The sequence below is a fragment of the Malurus melanocephalus genome, unplaced genomic scaffold (assembly GCF_030028575.1).
Source record: "Malurus melanocephalus ecotype Western Australia unplaced genomic scaffold, MMel_1.1 scaffold_16, whole genome shotgun sequence".
Taxonomy (NCBI): Eukaryota; Metazoa; Chordata; class Aves; order Passeriformes; family Maluridae; genus Malurus; species Malurus melanocephalus.
This window is the reverse complement of record NW_026623248.1, coordinates 1,054,129-1,070,590: the sequence shown is the minus strand read 5'-3', so window position 1 is coordinate 1,070,590 and position 16,462 is coordinate 1,054,129. Positions and strand designations below refer to the sequence as shown.

The 16,462-nt window shown below is 40.6% G+C and overlaps 1 protein-coding gene across 1 annotated transcript in view; it reads right to left on the bottom strand.

Moving 5' to 3' along the window:
• Positions 1-3,237: 3,237 nt before the first annotated feature.
• Positions 3,238-16,462, bottom strand: part of NTF3 (neurotrophin 3) — a 49,162-nt gene continuing 35,937 nt past the window's right edge. Inside the window, exon 2 of the mRNA XM_057385600.1 lies at positions 3,238-7,191. Coding sequence (XP_057241583.1) covers positions 6,397-7,191 — 795 coding nt within the window. The 3' untranslated portion in view covers positions 3,238-6,396. The remainder of the gene's footprint in view (positions 7,192-16,462) is intronic.

Here is a 16,462-nt window from a genome sequence, read left to right as displayed (position 1 = left end):
GATGGTGATGGCTCTATTTTATGTGTTTGAGGGATCTAGTTTTCAAGGAGACAATGTAATAATTATTGCCCCATYCATCCCACTTCTTCTTCCCATTTCCTCTCCAGCTGATCAGATTCTACCTCTTTTAAGTCTTCAGACATGATATCATGGCATAGATAATGTGACTGTAGCAGCTGACCTCTCACTCTCTGCAGGAAAAAAAAAAATCCTTCCTGGGTAGTTATATCCTTAGGACATAAATTCAGGGATCATGCTCTGACCTGAGATTTGGCTCACCTATGGGGTTATTCTGAATGCTCTGTCAGCATGTGTGGAAATGAGCAAATTTGTGTTTTCTGATCTTAATGGGAATCACACTGAGAAGATTTATGCAATAACAAAGATTACAAAAATTATGCTCCATGTGAGCAGTGTGCTGTGTCACATACAAATCTGACTAGAGATATTTGTAATAACTTGAAAAAAGCTGTCATTCAATATTTTAAAACATATTTAATCTGAGCCTGAGAAACTGATTCTGTCATTTTCACATTTGTTTTCACTCTCTACTGTACAAATGAATGACTCACAACTCTTATACTGCTCAGCAGCTTTAGAGCCATGTTTCTGCTTCATTATCCACGAAGATTGCACACCACAAACCTCTACAAGCAGTAAGTTGAGGTGATTATTTTACAAAACATAGTGTGTAAAACAAAACCAAGATTTGTATTAAATTCCTCTTTGAGACACTGAGAACATAAATAAGAAACAACAGRGGTTATTTGCAGTGCTAGGCACAGTATTTTGCTGCATTTTTCCATTTACAGGCTTTTTTKCTTTTGTAAATTGCTGCTAAATATATGTGTACTGGTCATACCAGACAGTTCAAAACTTATTTTAAAACCTAAATCCCTAGAACTAGACAAAGTAATGAGCAATTTTTATGAATTCATGTTAAAACCTTGGCTTGTTTCATGTGGCAGATAATGCTTCCAACTTAGGCTCCCCCTCACACATTCCATGTGGTTTTAGTACTTTCTGAGCCAAATTTTGCCCTCACTTAACAGCTTCATGGTCCTGAGTGCTGAAAAYAGGGGCTGCACAGGGTAACTGAGAGCAAAGCTTCATCATTTGTGCTTAGTGAGTGTGGTTAATTCCTCATCAACACAGTGGGATTAACCCCAATTAATAGAGGTTCATTTTGCTTTTGAATTACTGCTACAGATGATCTAATGCATTTATTTAACCCTTATCATAGCAGGAAAGAGCCTTTCATCTGATTTTACAGTTGAATAGCTAAATTCTCCTTCACTTTCCGAAATCTCTGCAAGATATTTGCCACCCTACAACTATGCCTCCCTGTATTTTTAATCACTTCCTTTGTTTTCCTCACACCCTCCATGGGAATGCTTTTGCTTAGAGGAAAGGATCATGCTACCTGCTTCCTTAGCAGCCTCCCCTGGCTGAAGTAGCTGGTCTGTCAATGACTCTGTCTGCTCCCTGTGRTGCAGGTGAAGAGTGACAACACTGTGTTTTGGAGAGGGTCAGCATTGTCACCACAGCAGCCTTTTACAGAAGGTATGCTCAGATTCACACAAAGCATGTTTGTGTGAACTGAGAAATTTTCGTCCTGTCACAGAGCATCCCTGGCAGTGTTCCAGCCCAGGATGGATGTGGCTTTGAGCAACCTGGGATAGTGGAAGGTGTCCCTGCCCATGGCAGGGGTTGGAATGCAATGATCTTTAAGGTCACTCCCAACCCAAACTGTTCTAGGATATCCTGGGCATCTGAAACCTTGGACATGCAKAAAGCAGCCCTTGATCACCAGCCCTTGATCATGCAACTCAAGACTGAAATCAGAGCAGGAGATGTGTGAAGGTGGGAAAAGATGGCACAGGGCTACCTCACTGTCTCTTTGCTCYTTGGTTGTTGTGTACACAACCACTTCTCAATCATCCTGGCCATGATCTCACTTAATTGTGTGGGTAAGGACTCCAAAATAGGMCCCTGTGATCCAAATGTCCGGAAACATGAGGTCATGACATCAAAAGGCCGGTTCYGTGGCGAAAGTATGGCTTTCAGGTGCCGCTGGCTTCAAAGCTCAGCACTGAAACAAAGGAGAAATCTATMTTTGGGGACATTCATGCAAAGCATTACCGCTTGTTGCTCATCAGAGGTGCCAAAGCAGCTACAGATTACCAAAACCAAATCAACAAAAAAAACTCAAAGGAAAAAAAAAAAAAAAGAAGGAAAATTATCCAGCTCATAAATGTCATGAACTTCAGGAAAAACAATATCTTTTTTTTTTTTTTTTTTTTTTTTTTTTTTTTTTTTTTTTTTTTTTTTTTTTTTTTTTTTGTTTGGTTTTTGTTTCCACAGAGATTAGTTAAATCATTAAACTAGGGATGTCGTTGCTGAGCTGTGCAATCACCTGCCCGGAACTGCAGGGATCCAAAGCAGTAGCGAATAGCTGACTTTCCCGGGAAAGTTTTTTGTTATCCTCATATTGCTTGGTTTTTTTACACCACATCTGTGCTTGCTTCGTCATTCTGCCATCTGCTGTAACGAAATACAGGCAAAGCATTTCAGAGAATAACCCCTCCACACTTTAAAATGCTCCAAGCCGGAGCACAGCCATTTGCTTCTCACAGGCTGCAGTGCTTATTATCCTATCCTCCTCCTCCTCTTCCTCCTCCCCCTGCCCCACATCCATGATGAATTACACACGCTTACCAAGCATGGAGAACACAGAATYCCACTGATTTTACCACAATGTTTCTATTAAATGAAATTAATGTTCGTGCGCTTGACTTCGCTGCACGAATGTGTTCGCTGAGAGGTCAGAAATAGCAGGTCGTTATCATGAAATTTTTAATTTTGAAACTCCCAATCAGGCTCATTTCCTGTTTGGTTTTGTCTGCAGATACACAATGCAAAAGCCTCGGGTTGCTAAAGAATGGAAATAACAGAGTTTGAGCAGAGTGGTTTTGAGCACACACTCTGTAAAGTCCAGTCAAAGTTTCTTCCTGGTGCAGCCGCACAAATCTCTTGGTAGCAGTAAACTCTCTGCACAGACTTCATTCCTGAACACATGTTCAAAGGTGATAAAATAAATGCAGATGGTTTCCCAAAACCTCAGTGGAGCATTTTTTGCTGTTACTAAATGGACTGGAAAAAAWCTAGGGGGGAAAAAATGGAGAAAATACAATTTGACACAGACAGGCAATTTCAGAATAGCGTTTGGACATTTGGGAGAAAATCTAAATAAAATGCRTGTTTATAATGATCTATTGGCAAAACAATATTGACAGAGCATCTGAGCTGCCTAATGGAAGTGATTTTTAGAATTCTTAAATTAAATTGGTGTTGAGAGCTGAATATTTTGCTTAATTACTTAATGCAAAAAAAAAGTCAGATAGGAATTTTGAATCCATTGTGCCATGACCAAAGTTGACAATAAAACCATCCCCGGCTACAGTGAAAAGAGAATTAGACCTTAACAAATTTATTACAGGCTTTGTTTACAAACTTGTTACAAAATTATACAGCATCTTCTGCTTACACAGGATTTACAGGAACGCGTTACTGGTGTGTGGGATTGCTTTGCTCTCTGCAAAGGTTGAGATCTGCAGGTCTTTCTTTGCTTGGGGCCTGATCCAGCTTCCACCGGAGAAGGTGAGATTTTTTTTTTTCCATTGACTTTAGTGGAAGCTGGATCAGATCCAGGGGGTAACACTTCCGCTCATTGTTTTCCTGGGGTGGGAAAGAGACAGCCAATCTAATAACCGTGCACACCACGCTCTTTTCTCATCTCATGTGTTTCAGATGACAGGCATATTTACTCTGAGATATTTTTGCTGGCTGCCTTGTAAAATACTTGTTAAAGTCAAGAGTCAAAGACCAGTTCCTGTTACTGGATTTACAGTGGAAAATGACAAATGGTTTTCTCTGAACCTTTAAAAATGAACCTGCCTTGATTTTCAGTAAGCAGAGATGAAGGMATTTAGAATCCACTCTGATGTTGTTTACATTATTATAAAGCTATGTTTTCTTCCCTGTCTTCAGTAGAATTTCACTGGATTTACACTGATATAAACAAAAGGGACATCAGCACTGCAGGAACAAGGTAGTTTCTGATGAATGGGTTTTCACCAAGCTAACTTGGTCTTCTTGCCCCGTCTTCTCACATGGAGACAGACCTATCTGGCATAGTGAATTAAGGAGATCTCTAAAGTTAATGATCCATAACAATATCATTTCTCAATTGCTCCCAGCATCTGCAAATGTTATTTATTTGAGAATTCAGGGTGTCAAAATCAAACTTTTAACTTACCAAAAAAAAAAATAAAAAATCAGGGCAGAACTCTGAAAAATATGCTTATCCCCCCCGAGCCAGAAAGATTTGTTAAAACTTCAAACTTTCCTAGTAGGAAAACTGGTTAAAGCTCTGTGGGGTTATTTTCTTTCTTTGTTTTTTTTAATGTTTGCCAAGAAATGAGAAATATYCTAATCAGATCAATCAGATACCGAGTTCCTTGTTATATTACATACTCTCTTTCATTTCAACGCCTGCCTTGGTACTGAACCCCTGAAGTTGTTATTGCTTGAAGCAAAGTTAGKATTTAGTGCAGCGAGGTGATGATATTTCCTGTGAGGTAAATACCCTGGCCTCATGCTGAAAATTGAGATGGTTCTCAAAAGCTTCTGGTCTCCCCTGAAGAAAATACCCACRTGCTCCAACCTGGCTTTCCAAGACATGAATATTCCAGTGCTTGGCCTCAAGGCAATCTGTCCAGCTCCCTGGTGGTTTTATGGCATGCAACACTCTCTGCAAGGGATTAGGGGAGACCGCACAGTTTGYTGCCTTTCATGGCCCTTTGCATGTTTGAATCTGGTTTTCCAGGAGTGAAAGCTATTATGAGCAAAGGTATCCTGCAACCTCGTTTGAGGGCTCTGATCTCATTTTCATTTGTGATGCTGAACACACTACGGCAGTGAAAGGTGTAGTGTAAAACCCTCAGAAAAAAAGCTGAGGGTAAAACTTTTTGGACAACTGGTGTTTCCCAGTCCTGGCTGYGTGTTGGATCTATCTGGACACAGCTAACGTGCAGCCCAATCTGAATTCTGTTCCTAGCCATGAACGCTCATTTGCTTCCTGTGAGTGGGATCTCATCCAGGGCATTGCACAGTTAATGTGTAATGGGCCRTCTCTTCAAGTGGTGTCATTATTCCTGTCCTCCGTGGAGCAAGATGACAATCCAAGGAAGAGTTTGACATAAATACACCCTAGTACATTGGTCTGTCCTAAGCAACARCTCATCTGTTTAATTAGGGAGCTTCAGTACAGCTACAAACAGCATGGATTTTAGCCATTTCATCATTCACATACCTGTGAAAGGTACCAGGTTTCACATTTTTCCCCCTGTGCAAGATGAAGAATGGATTGCTGAGGAGAAGGAAACCTTCATATGGGTGTGTGGCTTTGATATCCATGCCAGGATATCATCTTTGTTTACTAAAATTTGCAAGCCAAGGGCTCTTTTAAGGTTAAGACCCCACCAGCTTTGCTTCTAAATTAAAAACTCAGACAGAGAGGAATGATCCAACAACACAAGCCGAAGATAACTGATTCGTGTGAGGAGGAAGAGGCTGATCACAACAAACCATCTTTTATGTATTATATTAACGATCCATTTGGATCAGTTCTTTGCTTCAGTAAGTTTCGGCTATAAATATTTCAGATTTTTTTCATATTTTTTCAATGATGCACTGGCAGCATTAGAAACAGTTGCAAAACAAATGTGCTTCCAAAATACAAATGCATGTTCCTGGATTACTAGCAGCCATTCTGAAATGCCAACAGAGGGAAAATGGTCATTTCACTGGCAAAACTGGCATAATACATAGAAACTTTATTTTAGGGGTACCTGATGCCTGTAAATTTAACATTATCTGCAGGCTACAATACGTATTTTGGTCCTTTTTTTTTTTGGTGGTGAGGAGCCAACACTGCATCCAATTAAGTATGAATGTAAAGAGCAGGGAATATAAATATGTACACAACTCTTGGCATTGATCTGATTTTTTTAACAAGTTTACTAAATGACAGTCACTGTTTTGACAATACTGAATTAAAAATACTGATTTTACACAGATTTTACAGGAAGTTTACGGTATGCTGCTGACAAGCAGTGTCACAAACATAGTCTAGAAAAAACCCTGGAGCTGGCCACAGCAGAGGCACACCCTTCGCTCTTGTTTATTGAGAGAGAAAGCTTATATACTGTAGATTTGCTGAAGTTTAATAAATAAGGTCAACTTATAATATATATAAAACAATATAAACATTTATATGCTACATGCATATCATATAATTTAAAGTAATAATTTATATAGCAAAGAGATGCAGATTTATGTTCTTCCTATTTTCCTGGACAAGGCGCAGACGCAGGAGGTGTCTATCCTTATCCACCTCCAGCCCACCAGTTTGTTGTTTTCTGAAGTCAGTGCTCTGACATAAGTTTGGGATGTCTTGCATTGGGAGTTCCAGTGCTTGTCATCAATGCCCCGGCAGCCGTTTTTTACGGGCTTGGCCTCTTTGCACCTCGTTTCGTAAAAATATTGCTTAACCGGAGAGTTGCCTGTTTTAATTTCTCCCAGAACAGTCACCTGGTGTCCCCTAATGTCGATGGCGGAGGATTTGTCCGTGACCCACAAACTYTCACTGTCACAAACGGAGTATTCCCCCCGGTGGCCCCTGTGCTCCGCGTACCTCTTCCGCCGGGAGGTTCTGTTCACCACCACGGAATTCCCGATGTAATCCTCCATGAGGTACAGCGGTGGCGGCTCCAGCGGTGTGTTGTCGCTCAGGAGGACTCGGGGAGAGTTGTAGCGTCTCTGCTGCCTTAAGAGATCTGTATCCACTGAGATTACTGGCTGGAAGTCTGATTTCACATTTTCCTCTCCATCTGAGTCTTGCTGAGTATCTGTTTTCTGCACTGTGTTTTGATAGTTTTCCTTAATATCTACCATCTGCTTAGAAAGCTTGTTTTTCAAAATGTCTGCCTGAATGAGTTTAATAATAAGAGAATTTATCGAATCTTCTGGCAAACTCCTTTGATCCATGTTGGAAGACTGGATGCCACGAAGGTAAGCGAGAAATATCACATAAAACAAGATGGACATCACCTTGTTCACCTGTAAGATCTACAAAGAARCAGAAAGTCAGCATTAAAATAGTCCAAGAGGGATGTTTGTTAGAGGCTGTAAACATGAAAATTGGGATTTTTTTTTTTTTAGTGACATCTGTGTCTTTAAAGATACATATATAGAGATATAGAAACACAGGCTGTGTGTTTCTTTGAAGATACTATTTGTTATATTTTATAATGAGTGCAACTCTTTTCTATATTTTTGGTTTTTTCAGTGTTTCATTAATATTTTAGGCACTTTTCAGGGTGGCCTTGCTTTTTCTCTTTCCATGCATAGCAGCATATATATCATTTAAGCCCTTTCTCTGCAGAGGTAGGTAGCTCTTGGGATACTAGGGCCAGGGCTTGGCCATACCATACAAGTTACTTCCACAGAGTTCAATCCACAGAGAAATTTTAGTTTCAAAATTGCAGAATTATGCAGAGTAGGACACTCAGTCTCAGTGTGTAAAATGAAAAAGCTCCRACTTTACCTAAATGCTGCTGGGTTTTGTGTGCTGAGATCTCTCAGACCCATAAATTCATAGTTATTAAATATTGAATGGCTTCTGTTTAATGTTATCCTAAGAAGGAAAAAAASTCCTGTGTTTCAACAGTGCTTTAGTTCTCTTTGTCTCTCTGGTAAGGGAAAGGGTTCTCAAAGGRAAATGGTGCAGTCAAGCCAGAGAGCAGTGATTAAGCCTCTATAACWCAAGTGGGAAATTCAGATGCATCCACAGACCATTTTGTAGGGGTTGTTTTCAGGATTGAGGACTGGTCTTTTGGTTGTTTTTATAAAAGTTGCTTCATTACATTTATACAAAACTGACAGCAATTACAAATATTCAAGGACATTCTCCTCCCCACCACCCCCTAAAGTTGCAAAATTCTTGTTTGAAGATTCAGTATTTTGAAAAGTAGACCTGCAAGTGTGCTGCTTCTTTGTACTTTGCCATATACTGCTCTATATGGGCTCCCGTGTCTCCTTCCAATTCTGCCTTCTGTCCACGATCTAGAAGCTCATTTGTCATTTCTTTTTAAGCCTTTCTGTCATTTGGTTTGTGTACTGAGAGCCATGAACAGCTGTCTAGGGAGGTAGTTTCTCTCCTTGTGGACACCTGTATATTTGGTATTTGCATTTATATTKAAATGAAATAAATTTTCAATGTAAAATACAAACTGATGGAAGCACTGTTTTATAAACTTGCTGCACAAAYAGTGGATTGAAGGAGAAAATACGAAACTCATCTTAGACCACCCTCATAGTATGTGATAAACCCACACTATGGTGCTGCTTCAGGTGACTCAGAAAAGCCTTGAATTTGATTTCCCTGCAGTGCAAACACATTCACCACATGGCAGACACCTCTAGCACTCTGGGGTGAAGGACAGAGTCATGGACTATGGGACAGATGGAGCTGGAAGGATCCTCAGGACATCATCTAGTCCAATCTCACTGCTCACAGCAGGATCAGCCAGGGCAGCTTGCAGAGAGCTGTTCCCAGGCAGGTTTGGAATATCTCCATGGATGGAGAATCCACAACCCTCTAGGCAACCAGTTCCTGTGTTTGAACACCGTTAAACTTAAAAAAAAATAAAAAAAAAAATCGTGTATCAGCAGTATTTCTTGTATCTGAATTTATTGCCATCCCCTCTTGTCCTTTCATGGACACCTCTGAGTAGAGCCTGGCTCCATTTTATCCCTCTCCCCTGTGAGGTATTTCTACAGTTCTAAATCCCCCTGAGCCTTTTCCTCTGCAGCATGAACAGCCCCAACTCCCTCACATCCTCTTCTCACAGTACAGTTGCCTCAATCYTTTATCATTTTCACGGACTTGCTCCTGTACTAAGGAGCCCAGAACTGGACACAGTACTCCAGATTTGCCTCACCAATGCTGAGATGAGGGGAAGGATCTCCTCCCTCAACCTGCTGTGATACTTTGAGTACTCTGTGTTTTTCCTGGGATAAATTGTGGAAATATCAGACCTCTTGAGCAGAAAATTTTCCACTTAAAAAAAGCTAAAAAATCACCATTTTCTGTTTCAGACGGCAAAGAAAAAAAAAACCCCAGAAAATATCTTTTACTGTACAACCTTCTATCTAAGCAAAACTCCCTTTCACAAGATTGAGTCCCCACTTCATAGTTTGGAACTGCAGCAAAATCAGAGCTACCCTTTGTGGATGTGTGAGCTGTCCTTTTATGGACAAGAAATGTGTTTTCTCCCTTCTCAGTTTGTCACAGTATGAGTTCACCTAAATCTAGACTGTTGCTTGCAGCAATGTTTTGCTTTGGAGGRGGAAAAAAAGCAYCAAAGATGTTCAGTTACCATACAATTACTGCCATARCTAAATAAATACTAACTTAATGTAGATGGATCTCAGAGCCCAGACCTTTCTGGATAACAAATTGCCAGGCAGCTTCGACTTTCCTCGGTATAGGATTTGCTTTAAAAAAATAGTAAAAATATTATTAAACAGATGTCATTGAGCAGATTTCTTGCAGCACCCGGGATCCACACGCAGTGGGACCCACGAGCCCACAGGATGGTGAGCAAAGCTCTGACAGAGCTCAGCTCAAAAGCCAGAAGCATTATTCATGCCAACATGCAGCTGCACGCAATCACTGCTCTGCTCAGTTTCAAAACTAAGTGGCACTAGCAAAATACACAAGTTGGAGCAGGTGATGAGGTGGGAAAAGTAAGGCTGGAGTTCCTGCAGGCTCTCCTTAATGTCATGCTACACACAAAAAGGAAGGGCTGGGGACCTGAGAGTTGGAGCTGCTCAAATGAGCTATTTTTCTTCTCTGTGGAGGAACCTCATTAACGGCAGAAATGTTGAAATGTATTTTCCTGAACTTTATGTGAAGTGTCTTATGGATTTGGCGGGAAAGATGTTAATTTACTCTGAAATTTGAACTGTAGTTTGATTTATACTTAGGAAATTATTTGCTGCAAAAGTAAAAATGTTTCAGAACATTTTTTTTTATTATTTTTCTGAGTGCAAAACATTGAGAAAAACCACAAAGGTTCAGTGTGATTTTAGTTTTCGGGCAGTTTCTCCAGCCTAGGAAGTTCATAAGTGGCTTTCAGAAGTTCTAGTTCATARTTAAAAATTGTCAAGCTATCCATAAAGCCCAGCACCTCAGAGTATGTCTAAGACACTATTCTAGATAGAAGGAATGGATGCTATGGGGAAACTGCAGCTGGTTTATGGCCTTGGCTGTAATCTGGTTWTAAGACACATTAAAACTATATTTGTTTGCAGGTCTGGGGAGTATTGCATTTGATGAATGGCTCTTTGCCCAAAATGGAACTRCACATAATCTGAAATTTATTTGGCATGTGCATTGTTAAATCTGTGAAAAGGAGACGAAAATGTAAAACGTTAAAATGTTTATCTTTAGATATTTTCAAAGCAAATAATTCTGGTGTTTCTGGCCACGCCTCAGAAGTTCCACAGTGCCATTCACAAAGCAGAACAAGTGCCTACTCAGTGCAGCCCAGTTAGTAAATTATCTATAGAAAGGACTTGGATTGGAGGCAAGATTCCAACATCCATGTCTTGTTTAAGAGAAGACTGACTCAACTTCCCTGTTCCTGAGGCACAGCATTGCATGGACCTCAGCAGAAGCCACTTCAGCACAAGCAGCTCTTTCTTTGGCCTTTTGGACAATGGTATAAAAATCCCCCAAGAATTTAATCCTGCACATGTTTTTTTTTTTCTTTTTTCTTTCTATTTTTCTTTTTCTTTTTTTTTTTTTTTTTTTTTTCTTCATTCTTTCATATTTTTATTTTTTTTAAAGTTCAGATTATTCATTTAGAAAGATTTCATCCAAGCTAATTTTTTCTTGGCTAGCTGATGTTCATGAGATATTTTTGTTGTTCTTCAAGGTTCTTCTTGGAATTTTCCACATGTAAATTTCTGACAAAAGCTCATTTTGGCAGTGYTTGTGGGCGGTTTGCATTAAGCAASTTTGACCTGGGGATCGCTGACATTTGTGGCACAGAGGGGAAAAGCAAACAGCGCAGAAATGAAAAGCTCATGCATTGCAAAGCTGGTTGATCTCCCAGCTGTGGCTTAGCTTTACTCTATTTTAATGGTTTGTATTCCTGCATGTCACTGCAGTGTTAGCAGGGTATTAATGCTGTCTGAGCTAGGTGGCTCAGGGCAGGTCTAAATTTAGGAGAAGCAAATAAGCTTACCTCTTCCTTCCATCAATAAATTCAATCCCTAATAAACTCTGGCAAACCACTTTCTGCTCTTTTCAGACTCACCACTTTGTGTACCAGTGGAAATCTTTGTTTAGTTTTGTTTGTGGTGATTTAAAAAAATAGGCATATTGCTTTGTTTTGATCAGTGTCTGAACATTCTACACAGGGAAAGAGCGAAGCATCATTTAAAATGGTCTGCAAAAAGCATGAAACCCTAGTACAGTGAGAGACTGCCTAAGTATTTATTTGTAAGTCATTCTAAGGACCTGGAATAGAAGAAAAAATGATTGGTGAATTTTACATTCAGCATTGTAATACCCTGCATGATTTATGCAAGTCAGCTTGAAGTGTTTGGSACTTTCTAAAAAGTTTAGGAGCGGCTTCTGTTCTTCAGACCGAGCAACTAATGATCCTTTGTGGTGGCTGACAGCTTTTGCAGACTTTTACCAAAGAGGATAGTGTAATTATTGTCATTGTTTGCTGAACACTGTTTTCMCAGCCTCCCAAGTCATGGAATGCCCTGTTGATTCCCTCTTCCTAATAGTTGTGTTGGGAAGAAATGCAGCCCTCCTCTGTGCTTTGGGGATGTGGAAAAGGTACAGAACAAGAAAAGTATCCCTGCGTTCTGAATGTTCAAAAAGATGGGAATGTAAAATAACTGCTTCTGAAAAAATTTGCTCTTTATTTCAGGATAGTAATCAACTACTTGTACAATATGGATTTATTAAGGTGGATTGCTGCAGAGTGCTGAACGTCCCTAAAGACACTGGACCCTCCTGAACAATTCCCCTTCTCAGGATATGGAAATTTCAACACATACAGATTGAAGCTGAAGCCTTCACAAGAGCCAGACCCTCTGAGAAGCCGAAGAATTCAGAGACAAAATCAAGTGGGAGTGAGTTATGGCAGCCCTAAGTGTTAACCTTTGCATCCTGAGGGCCGACCAAAGTGTGAGTTGGAGTGAGGGGATTTGAAACTCCTCCATTCTCCTGGCACACAGGCAGGGGCGTGCAGCTACACAACTGAGCAGGAGCCCACCAAAGTTTGTTCATCTCTGTGGCAGCTCTYAGGTGAACTAATGAATTCATTCATTACTCAAGGCCATTTTCAAAAGAGAAGACACATCTGAGCACTGAGCCCCAGTAGCCTCCAGTGACCGGTATGTACATAATTTCTTATGGAAATGGATTTCAGCTCACAGAGTCACTGCAATTTCCTTTTCCTCTTCAAATGACCGGCTGAGCGAAGCACAGCCAGACAGCTGCTCACCCGAGCACTTTGAACTGACCCACAATACTGTGGGGGTGACCATGACCCTCGTGGTCAGTGGGGAAAGCTTTCCCAACTGATGACATCTTCCTGAGGGCCAGTTTTGTGATTATTCATCTGCTGCAAGGAGCAGTCTGCTCARAACAGTCAAAGAGCTGTGTCGAGTCACACAGGTGATTGCAATGGCAYGTGTGTCTCTACATTTGATCTTTCCACAGATATCTGTATTTTTTTGGAGATCAGGATGCGGTGGCTGTACACATGCATGCCTGATTCCAAAAGAAAGGTCAGGAGCAGTTTTTCAGTGCTTACCTCACACTTTGGAACAGCAGCTGCTTCTCACACCTTGTGCACAGTGAATTCTGACAGGTTTTAGCCCGGCACCTCCCTCCCCCGCCACCAACACCAGGGCACTTGAGAGCTCCCTGGAGGCCTTTGGCATTGCCCAGCATCCTCTCACAATCTCACTGGGGGACTGGACTGTTAATAATGTCCGGTTCAATATCAGCCATCCCAGCTACATCCCCAGGTCTATAACCAGCTACAGGAGTAGGCAGGCTTCTCTCAGTCACAACAAGGTTCTTTTCCATTCCAATTCCTTCTCTCACTGACGTTTTTGTGACATAATTATGTGTTTACACCTCTCTCTAAGCCCTGACTGCCGTTGTATCATTTTGCATTAAGCAGTTGACTGATTAATCTGTGTATTGAAGAGGTCAGAACAAGGGATCCCAATTTCCCCGGTTTGTAGGAAGAGTTTTATTGAGTCAAAATGTCTGTTTGTTACTTTCTATATCTGCAAAGGAAGGAGCTCTGTGGAATGGACACCAGGTGTGTACCCTGACATCCTTTGTGTTCTCCTCAATGAGCCAGCTGGTTTTGCCCTACTGGGAGAGCAAAGGCTGGGAGAATTGGGATTGTTCACCTGGAGAAGAGAAGGCTTTGGGGTGACCTCACTGGGACCTTGCAGTGCCTGAAGGGAGCCCACAGGAAAGATGGAGAGAGACTCTTGACAAGGGCCTGGAGAGACAGACAAGGGGGAATGGCTTCACACTGACAGAGAAGAGGTTTGGATTGGATATTGGGAAGAAATTCTTCCCTGTGAGGGTGGTGAGGCCCTGGCACARGYTGTCCAGAGAAGCTGTGGCTGCCCCATCCCTGGCAGTGTCCAAGGCCAGGTTGGATGGGGCTCTGAGCAACCTGGGATAGTGGAAGGTGTCCCTGCCCATGGCAAGGGGTTGGAACTGGRTGATCTTTAGGGTCCCTCCCAGCCCAGGATRTTCTGTGATTCTCACATCACTGATGTTGGAGCAATCCATAAATATTTATCTTAATTTTTACTGACAAAGTAGGAGAAATGCCATTGTCCCCATTTTAAAAGGGCAGAAACTGGAATACACAGAAATCAGCTGATATTTGCAAGATCATTCAGATTGAGGTTTTTTGTTGCACTGGCTGGATCCATCTGTAACGCTGTTTGAAAATTTGATCTATCAATAAACGCAAAAAGAATGCCATCCCAGGTGAGCAGTCAGGCCCATCACAGTCACAACAAAGAGATAAAGCTGTAGTTGGGTAAATAATATTCATAAAAACTGAAGTATTTCTTTACATTATTCACTGTATAACTGAAAACTTCCCAAAGTACAAAGAAATCTAAAGGCTATATCCATAGCTAAATCAATTGCTTGACTTAGGTAAACCTGTGCTAATTTTACGAAAAGCAGATTTGCCCAGATGTTTGCACTTGCAATTTTTTTCTCAGAATTAATTTGCAAACAGCAGAATAGAAAGTTCCAGAAGTAAAACATGATAGTGAATAATTTAATCTGATAAACTGTGCGTTGGTTAATCTTTTCAKTACTGTTTGTTAATGGCAGAAGGGCTAAGCAGCAAACAAATTAAATTTGCAGCTGAATTTGAGGAGAGAAGTGAGCAAAGAGATACAATGTCTGCACGGGAGATRGAGACGTAAAAAATATTGGCAGAAAATTACAAAATGAAAGCTGCAGTAGAAATTAAAAGCTCCTGTGCTGGGGGAATATTGGTATTGAGCAGTGATATAGAGAGGGGAAAAGAAACTTAGAAAGGAGCAATACCTTAGAAAGGAGCAATACCAACCCAGGAATGATCTAAAACCTTTRAAAAGCACAGTATTTAATAAATGCAAATACTGAGGCATTTCATTGCAGAGCTGGAAGTGAATTGCTGTTTCTTGTAGCACAACAGTAAAACTGGGAAAGCTGCTTGAAAGTTGGAAGGTATTGTCATACAAAAAGAAAATCAGGAAAGAGAAGCAAAAGTGTCTGAAAGGGTTGAAAACTAGCCTTTGAGGAAATTGCCTTGAAGTTGCAAGCCTTTGCTTTGAGCTGGCAGAAAGGGCATGACAGATCTGGAAAGTGTAAGCATTGGGGAAAGGGAACATTTGCTTTAGGGCGGGGCAAAGGAGTGCWATCAGGAAAACTGGGATTAAGCTGAGGAAAGGGAAGTTAGGCCGATCATCAAAAGCAGTTTTCAAGCTCTGCAAGATGTTTGTAACAAACCCAAAGCCACAGCAAAGAGGCCTGGGTTTCGTGTTTCCTCGCAACACTGAAACTCCATCTAAGTCTTTTTCAGAAACAGTTTGAAGATCCATTAACCTTTCAAGTCAACCTGGACCTACTTTGGTTCAACCAGGCTGATTAATTTTTTTTGTATTAAAGTCAGGCAGTAGTCRCACTTCCTTTTCTTTTTGTCAGAGAGATGCTTTGAGGATTTAAGTTGTCCATAATTTAAGTTGAGAGCAGCCTTCCAGATGAAATTCACTTCTTTCTCCTTCCCAAGATTCCAGGGGATTCAGGACTGATCTGGTAACAGATTGTCCTCATTGYTCTATTTAAAAATGCCAGAGGTGACGTGGAGCAGGAGGAGAAAGGGAAGAACCTCTCAGATTATCAGAATTTTATCTCTCTCCTGTTAGGCTATGAAGGAGCAGCCTCCTGGAGACCCTGTGATGTTGGATGGTCTGACATTTTTTACATTAACATTTACAGTTGCCACTGGGCAACTCATTTTATTAGGAAAAAAATCATAGAAAAACCAGAAGTTTTAAACCACTGTTTKTAAGGTTTTCTGATATTAGGAAACTCAAATGGAAAACTGTTTCAAGCTTTGGATTTTAATACATCATTTTTTGCAGGATTTTGCATTGAAAGCAAAAGTTCCTATTTTATTTATTTTAGAAGCTGAGAACATCTTCTGTCTTTTTTGACACCTTCCAATTTCTTTTTTCTTTTGTGGAGTAAGGAAAACAGTGAAATCAAAAAAAAAAAAAAAAAAAAAAAAAAAAAAAAAAAAAAAAAAAAATAAAGCCAGGGCTGCAAATCCAAAAGTGTAAGAGTCTCCTTGTGAAAAATCTTGCATCCCTAAGCCTAGTTTATGGCTACGGATAGGACTTGCACCCACAAGGAAAGAGAAATACAGGGAATATCAAGAATGCTAGTTAGGAATGAAACAAGCTTCTTTTGGGGTATAATTAATATAGATCCTGGAGTTAACCTGAGATACTTCTGCCATTAAAATAATTTTTAAAAGGCATTTATTTTTTTTTCTGAGAGCTCTTCTGTGACCCTTGAACACAGATGTTTGCACTGAGGGTATAGAATCACTGAATCACAAAACCATTAGGGTTGGAAAGGCAGCCCRGAGCACTGACTGCCACATCCAGTTGTTTCTTGGACGTGTCCAGGGATGGGGACTCCACCACTCCCCTGGGCAGCCCAGTTCCCATATTAGGATTGTTAAGGTACCATTTGCTTAGAAGGAAC